This window comes from Labrus mixtus, chromosome 14 (assembly GCF_963584025.1).
Source record: "Labrus mixtus chromosome 14, fLabMix1.1, whole genome shotgun sequence".
Lineage (NCBI taxonomy): Eukaryota > Metazoa > Chordata > Actinopteri > Labriformes > Labridae > Labrus > Labrus mixtus.
In genome coordinates this window covers 19,778,382-19,795,605 of record NC_083625.1, presented here as the reverse complement: position 1 = coordinate 19,795,605, position 17,224 = coordinate 19,778,382, and the positions used below count along the sequence as shown (strand labels likewise).

Here is a 17,224-nt window from a genome sequence, read left to right as displayed (position 1 = left end):
ACATATTTTGTCTTAGGGCACTGAACCCCAATGCTATGCCACTTACAAGACACTGCGTCCTAGAATTTTTTCAGACAAATGGCAAATCTGGATGAAGTGCAACTTGGCCAACCTTCTAATGCATAAAAAAATATTTATCTTTCATTTGAAGAGTTCAGAAAATGTCCCTTATTGTTAATGTTATCGAGCAGTATGCAACATGTGGCTGCAGATACCTCAAAGTCACCACAATGTCATAAAATCCACGTGCTTTGATTATCAGGAGGGACTTGTCTTTACATCTACGCATCAGATGTTTTGGAATCATCTGTAACTTTGGTCACACATCACAACAGAAATTTTGGTGTGGACAATGTTGATTGAATTCATTTGTAATAACTTATGGGCATCAAATGGGAAGTCTCACATATTGTAAAGGAACTTTTCTTAAAAAGTGTAATTAGTGGTGAAATATACAGAATCAATGTATTTGGAGGGCCAGTGGTGGCTGCTTTCTTCTTTGCAGACTATGACACTGGTTTATTATAAAGTTGTTGGTAGGTGGGATTTGAACATAATATTTGCATACCAATAAGTGTAATTGATAGGTTATTATAAATGCCTATGCAATATTTATGCATTTAAGTTGTTACATTTAAAGCCTAAAATGACATCTTCAGCATATTGTACGCCTGTAGGCTGTGTAGCTACAGCTTAAGTTAATGCCTTTGTCATAACTCTCTGTACACATTTTTTTTAGTTCTCAGTAAAATGCATTCCGTGTTCATGTGAGCTGTTATTTTTAAACTAATGTAAGGTGCTTATGACTTCTTTTTTTTATAGAAATAAACTTAAGGCAGAGTAGCTTTTCTTTAATCACGCAACATTTCTCAGTTCATGTATAGTTTTTGTCCTCCTACGACCCCATCACTAGACTCCTACGACCTCAGGAAGGTAGGTGCTCAGGACTTGATAGACATACACAACTTTGTGCCTTCTGGGACATGGAGGTTATTGTTGTGATGTTAAATTATCTCGTATTGTTGAATTAATGTCTATTTGTTTATCCATACATCATAAAAAACCTTTGGGTGAAATATTCCGTACCATTATTAAAAGATGTTTTCTGTCCAGTTCGTCTGAGGTCTCGAACAACGTAGCTCCGCCCACATCGAAGCTTCACGTGACTGACCGTCGCCCAGGTTGTGTCGAAAGCATCCTGGTGTTAGCAGTTAGCTAGCTGTTGACAAAAATATATTTACCTCTGTATACACATTTTTAAAAATAAGGGCGAATTTTTATCGTGGCTTTAGAGAAGAGAAAGAAGATAAAGAGCGACACAGACTGGTCTCTTCCTACATGGTTTGACTGCTGATATATGAAGAGGCTAGCCGAAATAGCTAACTAAACATTAGCTTTAGCGAAGGTTCAAACTTTGACGAGCAACAGCAGAAATTGACGAGCTAGCTGCTTGTTGCGAATGTAAACACTGCCATTATAGATAGACTAATAACATGTGGTGTGTTATTGTAGGTTTACTAACTATCATTGTGTGTTTACGTACAGGTTGTTGAAGCGTTAATTTGTTCTTAAAGTGTTAACATTACTAAGTAAAGATCGCTAACTTATGAATGGATAGAGAGCTGTGGATGCTAACGTTAGCCCTTTAAACTTCACTATAGTACAAACTTCAGCGTTACATGAAAAAGAAAAATCACAACATATTAACCAGATGTTATCTAAAGAGCTAGACGTCTGTGTTTTCTGCTTTGTTTCGGTCACTTGAGATAAATAATGCGAAACAGCAGGATGTCAGATGTGTGTGGATTAATGTCAGGGCAGCAGAAAAACACAGCTGTCCGCTCATTCCGATAATCCCTGTGTACCGTGTATTACAGATGCAGTAGAGTTGTGTTATTGCTAAGCGTGTAGTGTATTAGACTTAATTTAGGAATACATTTGGACAGTTACTCGGTTTCTTTTACATAGTTTTCAAAAGGCTATAGTCTACTTTACTTGTAGTTATGCCTGGAGACGCTTCTGATAGCAGCGATGATTCTGATGCAAAAACAAATGAGACAGCCTGCACCGTCAAGCATCAGATCACCAATGGTAAGTAAAGTGATGTTTGTCAACAAGCGCCTTATAAACAATGTGTAACCAGAGGAATATGTGCCCCTTCACTCATTCAATCAACAAACTCTTTTTGATTTAATGGTTTAATCTTTAAAAGTATTATTAGGTCAACATTTACTGCGGGTGGAAAATATATGTTAATTGAAACGTGTTATATTGTAAAGTATTTTTAATGTGTCACCGACATGTATCACAGAAGAAACATTTGAACTAAATCTAAACATTTGTACAATTATAAAATATACATATACGGTGTAAATATTTCCTTTATGTATATATTCTTACATTTTTACATCGAAGTTGAAACGTTGTGTTGCCTTCAGTCCGACAGGTGTTTTTTTTTTCTGTCACTGTGTTTAAGTTGATTTTGTTCCTTTCAGTGTGCATTAAAATAATGAATTTGGACAATGTTACCCCACGTGGGTCAACATTTCAGAGCATGTGTGTCAAAACCAAGTGCAAGGGATCTGTAAACAGTGACTCTTGACTAGGTTTGATTCTAAACTTTCATCACTTAATGAGATGTGGACTAAAGAAAAAACAAGTTGTTGTGACCTTACAGTTTGTTTATTAACATGATATGTATTGTGGTGAAAGGATTTAAAGTCTAAATCTACAAAAAAGAAGCCAGATTCACATAAAGCAGATGATTGCTGCTTTGTTCTTGGTCTGTTAGTTCAAAATGTCAGATGAGTCATTTGGTGGTACTGTATGTTTTTACCCGGCTGTCACAGCAGAAATGTATTACTGTACTTACTGTGATTGATAAGGGTGTGGATATAGATCAAAGTGCCTTTTAATCTACACAGAGCAGTACAACAGGCAGCATTTTCACAAGTTGCGTTAGAGCAACTGTTGTAGAGTACATCTTGTAAACACTGGCTAACATAAATGAAAACATTACATGTATTTTTAATGTACTTGATTTAGACCCAAATGAATTTTCGATTATGTAATTGCAGGAACTTAATTTGGAATAAGAAGCTGAACACAGTTCATGTTTTGCACCTCTTGAATGTTACACAGTGGTCTTTACACAATAAAACAAATCACTCATACAGATCTGGAATGTGCCACTTGCCATTTTAAAACTATGTTTGAAGGATTAAGAAATTAAACATATATTCCTTATGGTCTAATCATAGTTTTTTTTTTGTCACTAGCTAACCTCACAGGTCACACTGAGAAGGTCGGCATGGAGAACTTTGAGCTGCTCAAAGTCTTGGGCACTGGAGGTAGGTGTCTTCAAAAAGCGTCAAATATATTAAGTACAGATGCAGCTGTTGTCAAACCTGAAGACATTTTTCAGTAAGATGTCATTATGAGGTATCTCCAATGCGCACAGGAAGTGTTTTCCTGCCATGGTTTAATATCTTGAGGGGAAAGTGTTTCTAATTAAATTTCTTAGCTTGTAGAGAAAATGTCCCAGGAGGCTTAAATGTTGTGGTAAAGTATTTCTTTACATAGTGATTTGGGATATGCAAATCATCAAAACAGCATGAGTAGTATGTGAATGTTTATAAGGGAGACCATATGCTGTGGATGTCTCTGTTATTAGTTCTCATGCATAATGAATACCTTTGAGAGATCTGAGAGGCTGCTTCTATCAACAAAACGATGACTGATCCCTTTCTGTTGTGAAGGATTGTGTCTGCATATGTATTCCAGACGAGTTTCATACTAAATATAAAATGTTGGTTTCTCTTTGTCTAGCTTACGGTAAAGTGTTTTTGGTCAGGAAGAACACAGGTCATGATGTGGGACAGCTTTACGCTATGAAGGTAAGAATCATTTATGATTTACTGACAGTGATCACGGTGTAAAATAATCCTGAAGAGAGTCACTGAATTAAGTTTTAAATTCAAATAAGGACACTTTGAAGAATGTAAATGGTTCACAGATGGTGATTTATTGACATGTATCTGTGATGTGCCACAGTGGAGGTTGACTGAGCTGCTATTCAACAAATGCCTACAGAGGAAAAGGAGAAAAAATGTATCAATCTACTATTTCCTTTGATTAACAGTAGTAACTTGTTAAAGTATTATTAATAAAAACAGTTAAATAGTACATCCAGGTAATAAATATAGTAATAAGGAATACTAATTACAGGGACATTTTTCTTCAAAAGTACAAATGTCTCAAAAGAACCCAAAATTAAGAAAAAAATTTGTCCAGTGTACAACACCAAGCTAGGTGTTGTACACTGGACGGACTAGGTTAAAATATATTTTAGTACATGGTTTCAGATCTTATGGAATATACCCTACCTTTGTCTCAATGAACATTGCTTTTTTTTTTTTTTTAAAGATGTAATTACTTTGCCAAATCTGTCAAACACAATATATGTATGTGGACAGCGCCTTCAGTTTTTTTGTTATACTATACAACAAAGAGTCATTTGTAATAATTAGAGGCAAAAGATAAGAGGTTTCTTGCTCTCAGGAGGATGTTTGTGAGTGCATCAGGTTCCCAATGCCTCCGGACACCCTCAAAAGTAAATAAATAATAACGCCTGTGTGGCATTTTAAACGGAATGGGACAAGCTTGCCACAGTCTGAACAACAATGTTTACTCTATAAATAATCATCATAAACCTCGTCTTTGAGTTCTGCATTCAGCTCGTCCCCCCAAATAGTTTAACCTGATGTGTTTAAGAGAGCGTTGCTTTGTAGGATCTGATTTGTTTTTTAAAGGAGGCTGCCTCTTGATTGACAGCGTTACATTTTTTAATCGTCTCCAGGAACTCATACTTGTTCATTACTGAGCTGTTTATGCAGAACTTTCTTACTGGAAGATAATATTGGGCCATGTTTCTAGCTGCAGAATGTATAGAAGCATTTCCACGACTTAATATTATTAAGTGCTTGAAATGAAATTCACTGAGGATGGCATGATTTTTCTGGTAATGATGTCGGTGATGTTGATGGAAAATCACAGTTTTTCAAAAACTTAAGAGACACTTACAGGTATTTATATTTCTCTCCTAGGTGTTAAAGAAAGCAGCCATTGTTCAAAAGGCAAAGACGACAGAACACACTCGCACTGAGAGGCAGGTGCTGGAGCACATCCGCCAGTCTCCATTCCTGGTCACGCTGCACTACGCCTTCCAGACGCAGAGCAAACTTCATCTCATCCTTGGTGAGCGATAGGAAACTAAACCAAAGATTGACAACTGTTGTCTCTGTCTCTGTCTTAAAGCGCTCAATAGATGTTCTTTGTTTATGTTTTTGTCTTTCATTGAGTGTTGGTTTGTTGGAATATTTTTGCAATGTGAATGTTTTTTTTGTATGATGTGTTTTTAAACCCCCTGTGTATTTGTCTGTGTGTGTGAGTACAGACTATGTGAGCGGCGGGGAGATGTTCACTCATTTGTACCAGCGGGATCACTTCTCTGAGGAGGCAGTGAGGATTTATATTGGGGAAATAATCCTGGCTCTGGAGCACCTTCACAAGGTGGGTGACACTCCTTCCAGCTCTATAGCTTAATCCTATATTTATTAATGTTTGGATACAAGAACACAGAGGAATAAAAAAAACAACCTTACTGAGACACTGCGACAATATATCACCTTGAAAAACTGTTGTGTCTGACGTGTTCATGAGCAGATGTCAATTTAGAAGACACAAAGCGACATTACTGTCTCATATGAGTCCTTTTGCTGATAACCTGACAACAGCACAAGTTAGTCCCTAATGTTCCCAATTACATAGGACAAAAGACTGAAAGTATTGTTATAAAATAGGTACCTCATTCTTCTGTGTGTAAAGCCCTGTTACACTTTTGTTCAAGCGTATTTACACTTAACCATGAATACTGTACATACTGTTCTTGTACAGCTTGGGATTGTGTACCGAGACATCAAATTGGAGAACATTCTTCTTGACAGCGAAGGCCACGTGGTGTTGACAGATTTCGGGCTCAGCAAAGAGTTTCTGGAAGAAGAAGTATGTAAACAAAAACACAGATATCTTAACATTAATTGTACGTGTATGTGGACAATGAAACATGTGGAATATAAGAAACATAATAATATTTTTTTACATAAGATTTAGTTTTCCTTATACACTTTATCTTTATTTATTTACAGAAAGAAAGGACCTACTCTTTCTGTGGCACCATTGAGTACATGGCACCTGAGATCATCAGGGGGAAATCAGGACACGGCAAGGTAACAAGCATTGTTGTTGTGTTCAATAATTTTGGGAATGTTAAAGATTTTGAGAGGCCTTGTACAACTTGTTAATGTTTTTTTACATTAAGATGTTTCAGAATGTTTTGAAGAACATTTAGCTCCAGATGTTTCAAATGGCTTTGAAACATTAAAAGCTGCAAGTTAAAAGTATGGTACGGTTACTGTGGTGTCTCAGCTGGTAACATAAAAGCTGTCTATAAATAGATTTACTTTGAACACTGTATGGTCGGATCACCACAGATTAGATCGAAAATAAGATTGACATTTTTTGTCATGAAAGAAACCTGATATAACCCGGGCTCAACTGAAAAATGTACACATTGGGAGCCTTATCTGCCCACCTTTGTTCTCTTTCCTTCATGTAAACTTTTTGAACCTGTTTCCACTCTTAGTCTGTAGACTGGTGGAGCCTTGGGATCCTGATGTTTGAGCTGCTGACAGGAGCGTCTCCCTTTACCCTGGAGGGAGAGAGGAACTCTCAGAGCGAGGTGTCAAAGTGAGTTTTGCTTACTCCATCGACATCAAATATGTATTAAAATCTTAAACCTCCTTCATTCTTCTTTAAAAAAAACAAACAGTCAAAGAAATTATGCCAGCTGTTGTGTTGATGTATCTATTCTCATTGATCTACCAAGCACATACTGAATTATACATGTGATGGTCCTCATCACAGGGAAAAAGTGTCAGTTTGGGGTGCAATTATCACTGAATATGAATTATATAATTCCTTTTCTGCCCATGTTCTGTCAGACGTATTTTGCGCTGTGATCCACCGTTCCCCTCAATGATCGGACCTACTGCTCAGGACCTGCTGAGGAAATTGTTGGTTAAAGATCCCCACAGGAGGCTGGGTTCAGGGCCGCGAGGGTCTGAAGACATTAAAGCACATTCCTTCTTCAAGGTCCGAAACACCTCAACTTCAGTCACACAGATTCTCTGTTACCATGAGACCGTGTCCGATGCATCCATAACTTTTTGTTTCCTTACAGGGTCTGAACTGGGCCGACCTCGCACAGAAGAAGTTGGCGAGTCCCTTCAAGCCAGAGCTGAAGAGTGAACTTGATGTGGGGAACTTTGCTGAGGAGTTCACAGGGATGGATCCTGTTTACTCTCCGGCAAGCACACCCCCGAGCACTGACCGCCTGTTCCAGGTTAGTTCACACTGTCTTGTGTTGGAACAGTTAACAAAGGTCTGATATCCAAATCAAATCTCTTCCAGGGTTTTATGTTTGCCATTATCACGTGCAGTTGTTGTCAGATAAAGATATAAACGGGCAAAATGTCTGCCTGGGAAATATGCCAAATAAATGAATACTTATAAAAATGAATAATGTCATATTAAATATTGTGTTTTGCTGATGAATAGGCTACTTTCCAAACATGACCTCTGTGTTATTTTAGGGTTACTCCTTCATCGCTCCTTCCATCCTCTTCAATAAGAATGCAGTGATGGGAGACTTTGTAGAGTCTCAGGTTGGGGCTGATCGACCAGGTTCAGCTTCTGTTCAACGCAGTGCAATGTTACAGGTACGTACCTTGAACCAGTAGAACTTTATATGAAACCTTTTTAAGCTAAGGTGAGATGGTTTTGACTGTTAGTGTTGTTTATAACTATATGTTTAAACGGCCTTCTGTACTCCAGATGGATTTAAAAAAAAAAAAGCTCAACAGTGTTTGTGAGACAAACAGGAAGGAAGTGAAACTAGTTTAGTTAGCCTACTTAATTAACCGAATGTGGTTAACCTAATGTCAGAGCATGTTTCCTTATATCAAGGGGGAGTCAACATTGAAAACATAACATGATTTATATGTTGTTCTAATAGCAATAGAGGTGGGCGATATGGGAAAAATATCATATCACAATTTTTTTTTGGCAAAATCCCGATCACGATTTTATCACGATTTCTTTCATACTGATCTTCAGACAGATTTGTAAGTTACTGACCAGTTCAACCAAACTTATTTCCCTGTATAATGTTTTTAAATGCACAAAAACTGCTGACAAGTTTAATCTATTTGAAAAACATCTTTGTAGGAGGTCTGGAGGTCTCACCCAGAACATCTTTAGCAACAGAAATGTCTTTCCCTCGATTTGATCAATATTTATGCACAATTTGAAGGTTTTCCTCACCACTTTGAAATGATGATTTAGTTATGTGTCCTCTTTTTGTGTTCATCAGGAACATTTTCACGCAGTGATGCATTCATTTAAAAACATGTAGACTTCAAGTGTTTCTGTTCTATTTTAGCCCTGCAGAGTTCCTACAGCTGTAACTTCATACAGGCTCTGCTGCCTTTGTTTATAGGCTTTGTTGTTTTTTATGACATCATTGGACTAACTTTAGTTTTGTTTATATATAATCAAACATAATACAGAATGTGTTCATTCTGCGACACATGATCAAAGTAAGTTTTACTGACAGAAGAGTTTTATTCATAGAGGGGGCGGGACATTGTTGATTGACAGACAGACAGTCACCATGGTTACTCACTGTCACCTGCCTGCTGCACACAACGTGTAACATCGTTTAGTGTAATCCCTATAAATTTGGTTATCACAACAGGTGAGCTTCGGATGGAGAGGCTTGATAGTAACTTTTAAAAACAGAGAGAGAGCAGAAAACACCAACAGCAGCATTTTAAACACCGGGGTTATATCTCTCATCACTGTCTGTCTGAGCTCCGCTCTCTCTGTCTCTCTGCAGACTGTTAACGTCTCTCCGGCTCGTTAAACGGTTCCTTGTCTCGCTATCTGAGATGTAAACTTAACTGTGCAAACTATGCAGATAAGTTAACTGTTGCTCAAGCCGTGTGGGTTTGGAAAAATATCAGAACAGTTGCATATAACCAGGATGGAGTTGTTTTTGCAGACTTAAGTTTCGTTTTCATTTTCACCACTGCGGAGCAAACAAAAGGAGGGAGGGAGACGCGTCTGTGTCGGAGCATAAACTGCAGCATGATAGAATAAACACATTAGCCCGGTTCTACGATCTCCCTGCTTTGGCAGATCGTCAGCAAGTTAAAATCCTTCACAATCTAATATCGTTATGTCGCCCACCACTAAATAGCAATATCCAGTAAAACTGGAACCGTTTGGGAATCAAATGTTTCAGCTCAGGGTTTTTTTGTTGATTTTAATCACATTAACAGTCTGATGAAAACTACATTGTTGTCAACTAGGATTCTCAAGTGTTCCACAAATTGGACCTTGTTATTTACTGTGAATCACAGCTGACTACAGGGTTTTTCCTGAAACGTGTGATCCTACTCATTAAAGACTCATTAAATCTTTTGAATCTCTTTCTTCAAATAGAGGCTTTGTTTCAGGATAACATAATTGTATTGATGGCAAAAAAACATAGTTTGCTTATGTCAGAAAAGGTAACATGCGGCGCTGGTTTAGCTCAGTTGGTAGAGTAGCTTCCCAACAAACGGAGGCTACAGTTCTCATCTTGTCGTAGATTCGATTCCTGATCCTGACCCTATTTGGTGTACATCGTCCTCCTCTCTCCCCACATTTCCCGTCTCTCTCAAGCTGTCCTAGAAATCAAAGCCAAAAATCCCCCCAAAATATTCTTTAAAAAACAATAAGGTAACACGAGCTGCTGCTGCTTCTACTACTCTGACACCCTTTGAGTTCTAGTAACAATGATGAATGATAAAGAAGTCAGAGGCCTTCTACACGGTTGGAAGTAAAAAAATACAACTACAGCACATAGTAGTAGCAACTACAATACAGCTCCCTAAACAGCTAAATGTGAATCTTGTTTTTTCCTCTATGCTCAGGAATCCCAATTTTTCCAGCACTATGAGCTTTGTCTCCATGGGCCACCCCTGGGTGAGGGCAGTTTCTCTGTGTGCAGGAAGTGTCGACACATACAAAGTGGCCACGAATACGCAGTCAAGATTGTCAGCCGCAGGTGATTGGAGATGTGATGCTGCTACAACATAAACCATCTAAAAGTGTATTTTAAAGCATGGCTTTACTAATCTTGAATATGTCTTTCCATTGTCTTAGAATGGAGACAAACACTCAGAGAGAGATCGCTGCTCTGAGGCAATGTGAATCTCACCCGAACATCGTCAAGCTGCATGAAGTTTACACTGATCAGGTAGAGTGGAGGAAACACACAAAGTGTAATTTGTGACATAATTACAAGTAGTAGATATACTGAAGGGACTTGATGATCAGAACTTGCATAAGGAATTAAATAAACTCCTTTCTTTGAACCCTCACTTCACCCTCCACCTCTTTCAGTACCACACATATTTAGTGATGGAGCTCCTGAAAGGAGGGGAGCTGCTGGAAAGGATCAAGAGAAAGAAACTGTTTGGCGAGGCGGAGGCAAGTCAGCTGTTACAGAGCCTGGTCTCAGCTGTCAGCTTTATGCACGAGGCTGGAGTCGTGCACCGGGACCTCAAACCAGAGGTGGGTTTCACTTTGATGACGGGAATCTGCAGACTCATAAGTACCCAGCACTGTCCTCTGTACATGCATACATGATACTAGGGGGGTAACGTTACACAAACATTTCGATTTGATACGGTTCTCAGTTTTAAAGCTTCGGGTCGGTACATTTTCGGTACAGTAAGGGACCTGATGCAACACTGTTTTTTCTTTATTAGGAAGATTTAGAACTTCCCTTTTACACATTGTCTTAATTGCAGCATCGACAGTTCAGACTTGTTCACCTGCTCAGGTTTCTTTTTAATATAATTTTAAATTAAATATTGTAAAAAAAAAAAAAAGAGTCTCCAATAAATAAATTAATGAAATAAAGTAATCGATATAGCCTATATAGAAAAGACACCCACCAACACCTTTTGGTTTATTAAGCCAACACTTTTTTGAATGCCCGTTGAGCACAAAATATACCTAAAAATCAAACCTGGGAAAGTATAGTTTCATCGCATAACTATTAATATAAGAACTTGATACAAAATTCACATTCTGCATGTAATCCGCTGCAATAACAACGCCAATGGCATTTGTTATGGCTTTGGCCCGTTCAGAATTACGGTACTAACAAAAGGCTGTTTAAATGCAAAGGAGTGTACAATTCTACAATTCACTTAGCAGACGCTTTTATCCAAAGCGACGTACATCAGAAAGTAAGTACAACACAAGTAAGGATCTAGAAAAAAGGGAACAATGTCAGTAAGTGCAAACGATCAGCTTTGAGTCCCATTGGACACACAGGTGCTGACAGGAAGTGACCAGAGGCAAAGCACAACATTGACGGCAGTTCTTGAGAGCTCTAATCAGTATAGAAACCATCTTATAAGTCGTCGTTTATCAAACAAAAACCATCATCATCATCAATAATATGGAGACCATCATCATTAAGGTAGTAGGTATTTATGAAAGAGCTGGGTCTTTAGCTTTTTCTTAAAGGTGCAGAGGGACTGTGGATTAGTGTTTGCTCCACGGTCTCTTTTTTCCTATTTGCAGTGATGTTTACATTTGTGTGGTGCCTTTTCAAGTGCTTTAATAAGTTGGACGTGTTGCCAGCAACGTACCAGATGTCTGCTGAACAACGTCAGCACACTACTCTTGTCTTATTTAACTGGGAAACCGAAATGTTCCCACACAGGAGACCTCAGCGATAGCGCGGGATCTTCCAGCTCCAGCTCCTCATTTGTTTTGGCTGCCATGACGCTTGCCGTCTGTGGTGTGCTCCCGCTCTGCGGTCCATGTGGGAACACAGATTAAAGCATTTTTTTCTCTACTCTGATCGGTCCGCATACGGACTGTACCGAAAGCCCTTCAGTTACCTTTACACCCCTACATGATACTACTGTTCATATGAACACATGAGTACAACACATTAAGAAGCATATTTTGACTTAAATTATTTTCAATTATTGGAAATAGTCAGATAATTTAGGAGTAAAAGGAAGGTGTGGCATCTGGAGCTGTTGACATGAGTAATGTTGTTAAAAAAAAGACAAACAAGTCGAGTTTAAATTATCTCTATTTTTTTTTCTACCACCCACTGCATGTGTCCTGTGCACTTTAGAATGACTTTCATGAAGTTAAAACCAGACAGTGGGATGTATGAGGGTGTTATTGTGGTTATTCTGCAGCATCATTTGCACATGAATGATTTAATTGTTGTAAACACAGTGGACAACCGTGCATAATGCCTCTAAGTTGCGGCGCAGCACTTTGCCAAATGAACGCTGCAGATTTATCACACATATCCTGCCGTCTTCAGATGGCTGTGGGATTTAATTAACTGAAGGAGAAGGCTTTCATATAGTATAAAGCTGCTGTTAATGACAGATAGCGGCAAGAATCACCCATTAACTTTTAGTGTTTAGCTGAAACGCTTGTCGTAATAGCATAAACTTTCATTTTTGATGCCAATCTAAACTCATTTACTGGCTGGAAAGAGTTTGATTAAAATGTTTATCTGCATTATTTCACAAGTCCTGCACATTTCTTCTTAGGTAGTTTGTTTATTTGTCAGTCTCTGAAAGATGAATGGTGGATAGAGGAGAGATGTAAAATTGATCCTGTCCAGCCATTTAAGTGTAGTATTTACCAGAATACTAAAACCAGCTCTGGAGGGCTATTTAAAGGAAAGTCCCATCTGTTTTTCCTCTACTCCCATCCTTACTCCACATGTGCTGCACTGAGAAGGAAAATGCCAAACACAATTGGAAAGCATTATGTTGAGATCAGGAACATGCCAACTGATTGTAATAGTGGTGTTTACTCTCATCAGACAGGTAACTGGAGCCCTGAGTGTAGAAATAATAGAGGACGAACATGGATTATGTTTTTCTTCCTTACAGAACGTGCTGTTTGCGGATGAAGGAGGAGACTCGGTGCTAAAAGTAATAGACTTTGGATTTGCCCGGCTGTGCCCTGCAGGCAGCGCCCCCCTGCAGACTCCCTGCTTCACGCTGCAGTACGCTGCACCTGAACTATTTGAGAGTGCGGGATACGACAAAGCCTGCGACCTCTGGAGCCTTGGGGTCATTCTGGTAATTCAACATAAAACTGTTTATTCTGTTGCATCAGTAAATTCAACTGGAGCACTAATGATTGGCTGTGTGATCCCTGTAGTACACCATGCTGTCAGGCCAGGTGCCATTTCAGAGTGAGCAGCGTGGGATGACCTCATCATTTGCTGCTGACATCATGCAAAAAATAAAGGAGGGTGATTTCTCATTGGAAGGGGAGGCCTGGAAGGGCGTTTCAGAGGATGCCAAAGAGCTCGTTAAAGGTACTTGAAGACTGAAGTATAGCCAAACTGATAAGAGATGTGTGTGTCTGATACTTAAATTAATATGGCAGAGGAACAAATTCACTTATTACTATAATGAGAGGCCGATATGTATTACATTTTTTTTTTAGCTGTAATGAAAATAGAACTTTCCATGGAGATTGTGATGTGAGATGGATATGAGCAAGTCATGTGCAAAGGCACTATGCAAAGTTTGCCATTGCATAGTCAGACTTCTCAAAATAGATCATAATAACTACTCTAATAAATAATATTTACAATTATATTTAGCTGTAAACCAGTTCAGCCTGCTCAGCTGTGTTTTTCTGCTACATGTGCTGCAGACGGTGCTGAAAGGAGTGTAAACGGAGGAGTTGCACCATTCTTGGCTTTACAGCCTACATGATGACTCTAATTCTAAATCACCCTGAGCATTGTTTACTTTGTTATAAGTTCTGTAAAAACATTTTTAAATTTGGTTCATATCAGAAGATGAATCCCATACAGTTATAAATCTGTGATTGGCCAATAATGACCCAAAAGTATCTATGTTTGGATTTACCAGTGAAGCTCTAGAACTAAGTTTTCAACAGTGTGTGCCTGCTAAGAGTTTCTTACTGCTCTGTTGGTCAATGGTAGACGGTTTAAGGTTCCTACAGTTTTTAGGACTATAAGTGAAATGTTTTTCCCACACACCAGCTGTTCATATCTTTTTGTAGTGTTTGTGTTTACCATTCTCTCTATGATCATAGGCCTGCTGACAGTGGATCCAGAGAATCGTCTCAAACTCTCAGATCTCAAAGAGAACAGCTGGCTGCAGGGTGGAGCCTCCATGTCCACGACGCCTCTGTGCACGCCTGATGTGCTTGAGTCCAGCGGGCCTACAGTCCGCACCTACGTCAACGCCACCTACAAGGTGACAGTATTGTGTGCAAAACTCCTCACGGCTCTTTATAAAGATGTCAAGTGCATACACTATGTGCTCTTCATGTTGTCTCACTTGATAATTTTTCTCTCTCTCAACAGGCTTTCAACCGTGGCAAGAGAGAGGGCTTCTTCCTCAAAAGCGTTGACAATGCTCCTCTTGCGAAACGACGAAAGCTGAAGATGACGAGCACAGGAGTAGAGACACGATGGAGTTCATCCTCCTCATCCTCCTCTTCCTCCACCTCCTCTTCTGCCTCAGCCTCAGCCTCAGCCTCAGCCTCAGCCTCTGCAAAAGTATCCAAAGTGCAGCCAAAGCAAACTGTGAGCCCAAAGCAGAGCTAGCCTGAATGGCAGGGGGAGGATGAAGTGGTTTGTGTCTCTGGCAACACGCTGGCCTCCAGTGATAAGGTCACCCAGTTCCAAAAAAAAACACTTACTGAAAAAAAGACTGGTTTAAATTTCAATATGAAATTGAATTCCACTTTTTAACATCCAAGCAGCTTCATTGATCATGACGTATTCTCCCCAAACCAAACATGTATTTTCAAAAAGAAGATGGTGATGGAATGGTTCAGTATCTTTATAATGTACAGAAATCTGTGGCCTTGAGAAAAAATGAATAGTTGCTCAGTATTCACCCACCATAATATGGTGATATCACACACTAAATTAGACATTTACCTATGTTCACTGTGGGTAAAAAAACAAACAGTGCCTGGCTATATAGGGATAAAGGGAAAAGGAGCCATAAATGAGCAGAAGCCATATATATCAATTTAGCAGTTGTGAATTCACACAAATGTGTTCACAGCAAACAAGAATCCTACCAGGAATCAGCGGGCTTAACCCTTTACATGCATGGTGGTATTTTTCTCAAGTTGCTGAATGTAAAATGATTGGCAAAAAAAAGGCAAAACTTTGCCCAACAATGTTCGGTAAACTTTGCAGTGTTGTGGAAACTTTTATTGTTTTGCTTTTTTCATTTGTTCATAAAAAATCCGACTGTTTGCACATTTAGCAGAGAATGTTAATGATCAAATGGAAGAAAAGAAAAAAGGTAGACTGGTGGAAGACTTGGTGCAGATGGAAATGATTGGGATGTTTGAAACCCCTGAGACAAAAAAAGGATGGAAAATGCTGAAATCAATGTACAGTCTGAACTGTGTCAGGGCACTGACTTCGCACAGCACTGATGTCTCATAGACACTACCACATCTACAGATCCCAAATACCAACATGGAGAGCATGTCCTGAGAAACATGATATTAGCTCAGAGTATTTTGAGAATCAGTCAGAGTTTGACTTGAAGAAGCTGTAGTGTGATACACTGCAGAAAAGAGAGAGTGATTTCTTTCTTTCTTCATGTTCATGCTGTAAATTTCTCGCATTACTATTGCCGGTCTGAATATCTAGCATGCTTATCTGTTTGGTGTAAGAACTTTTTCTTTATATTTTGGTACCATGGGCTCATTAAGAAAAAGTCTACCAGAATGTTTTAATGCTAACAAATGCAGCTTGATAACTTGTAGATTGGCGCAAAATCCATTTTGGTGATTATGCGCATCGTAGAGTTCAAAGGGTGTTACAGCTTCCTGCTGCCCCATCACACCATGCAGCTATCACAAACGAGAGAAACCTGGGCTCACATAATGATATCCTTTTATTTTACATATGTGGTTTTTAAACATTTTATGGCTTTGCTATTGAAATAATGAAACAGAATGAGACACTTAATAATGACTTTAATATGGTTTTAATGAGACCATTGTGCAGAGCTTGTGTATATATACTCATCTTTGATTGAAAGAAAAAACGTGTAATGGTTTTTAATTAGACAACAATTTTAATGGTGTATTCGTCTCCTGATGTAATTATGTTTGAATTGGACTTTTCTTTTTTTACATGTTGCACAGTCAGTTGATCAATTAAACACATTTCAGCTTTAAATGTGCTTTCTCTGATATTTATTACATGTCATTGATTTAAATGCAAAGGTAATGGGATTGTTGATTGAAATTGGCCCTTGTTGTATTCCAGCACTGTCTGTGTGTGTGTGTGTGTGTGTGTGAGCGAGAGAGAGAGCATGATTGGTGCTGGGAGGTTTGTTGTACCAGATGAAGCATTATTGCAAGTTACTGTATTATTTACTTGTTGTGTGGTGCCTTCGTCTCTTGAAAGGTAACTGGTTGTTTGTGTTTGAACGTCGACGTTTTGACTTGCTTTTATTGGTGTTTCACTTCTTTAGTTGTAGTAAATGATGTTTTCTCCTTCTCTTTTTTTTTGAGCATTATTGTTTTACTGAGATGCACTGTCACTGATGTCGTAACTGGGAATTTTCTCTTTTGCACCAAGTCTTTTTTTTGTCGGTGCAAAATAAAGATGACTTTTAAATAGCTGGCTGTGTGTTTTGTTTGTTTTATAATTGTTCTGTTGCTGTGGACAGAGACTCCACTGACATCCTTAAATACTCATGGTGAAACTCTGCATTGTTGTTATTAAGTGCAAACTATAGATCGGAAAGAGAGTCTAATTACCTTTCATGACAAAAAAAAAATCAACATGAGTAGATATCAGACAGCTCCTCCACGAGACATTTGAGGACAGAATAAGATCAGTTTTCTCTCCTTTGTTGGCCAGCCCCTCATATCGATCTTAAACTCCCTATTTTATCTCTAGATATCAGCCTTTATTATCAAAGGACAAGTGGCCATGCTCTATCATTCATGTTCATCAAGTCTTTAAGGTGTAGGT

General features: G+C 38.7%; 1 protein-coding gene across 1 annotated transcript; it reads left to right on the top strand.

Moving 5' to 3' along the window:
- The first annotated feature begins 1,172 nt into the window (after positions 1-1,172).
- On the top strand, positions 1,173-16,864 carry rps6ka4 (ribosomal protein S6 kinase, polypeptide 4). Its single transcript, XM_061055678.1, has 18 exons — positions 1,173-2,091; positions 3,279-3,350; positions 3,829-3,896; positions 5,106-5,256; positions 5,456-5,571; positions 5,956-6,063; positions 6,207-6,287; positions 6,704-6,807; positions 7,062-7,212; positions 7,301-7,462; positions 7,713-7,838; positions 10,098-10,231; positions 10,330-10,423; positions 10,570-10,740; positions 13,113-13,304; positions 13,387-13,546; positions 14,299-14,462; positions 14,573-16,864. Exons 1-18 carry the CDS (start codon positions 2,004-2,006, stop codon positions 14,813-14,815), a joined length of 2,385 nt encoding a protein of 794 aa, XP_060911661.1. The 5' UTR covers positions 1,173-2,003; the 3' UTR covers positions 14,816-16,864.
- The last annotated feature ends 360 nt before the right edge of the window (positions 16,865-17,224 follow it).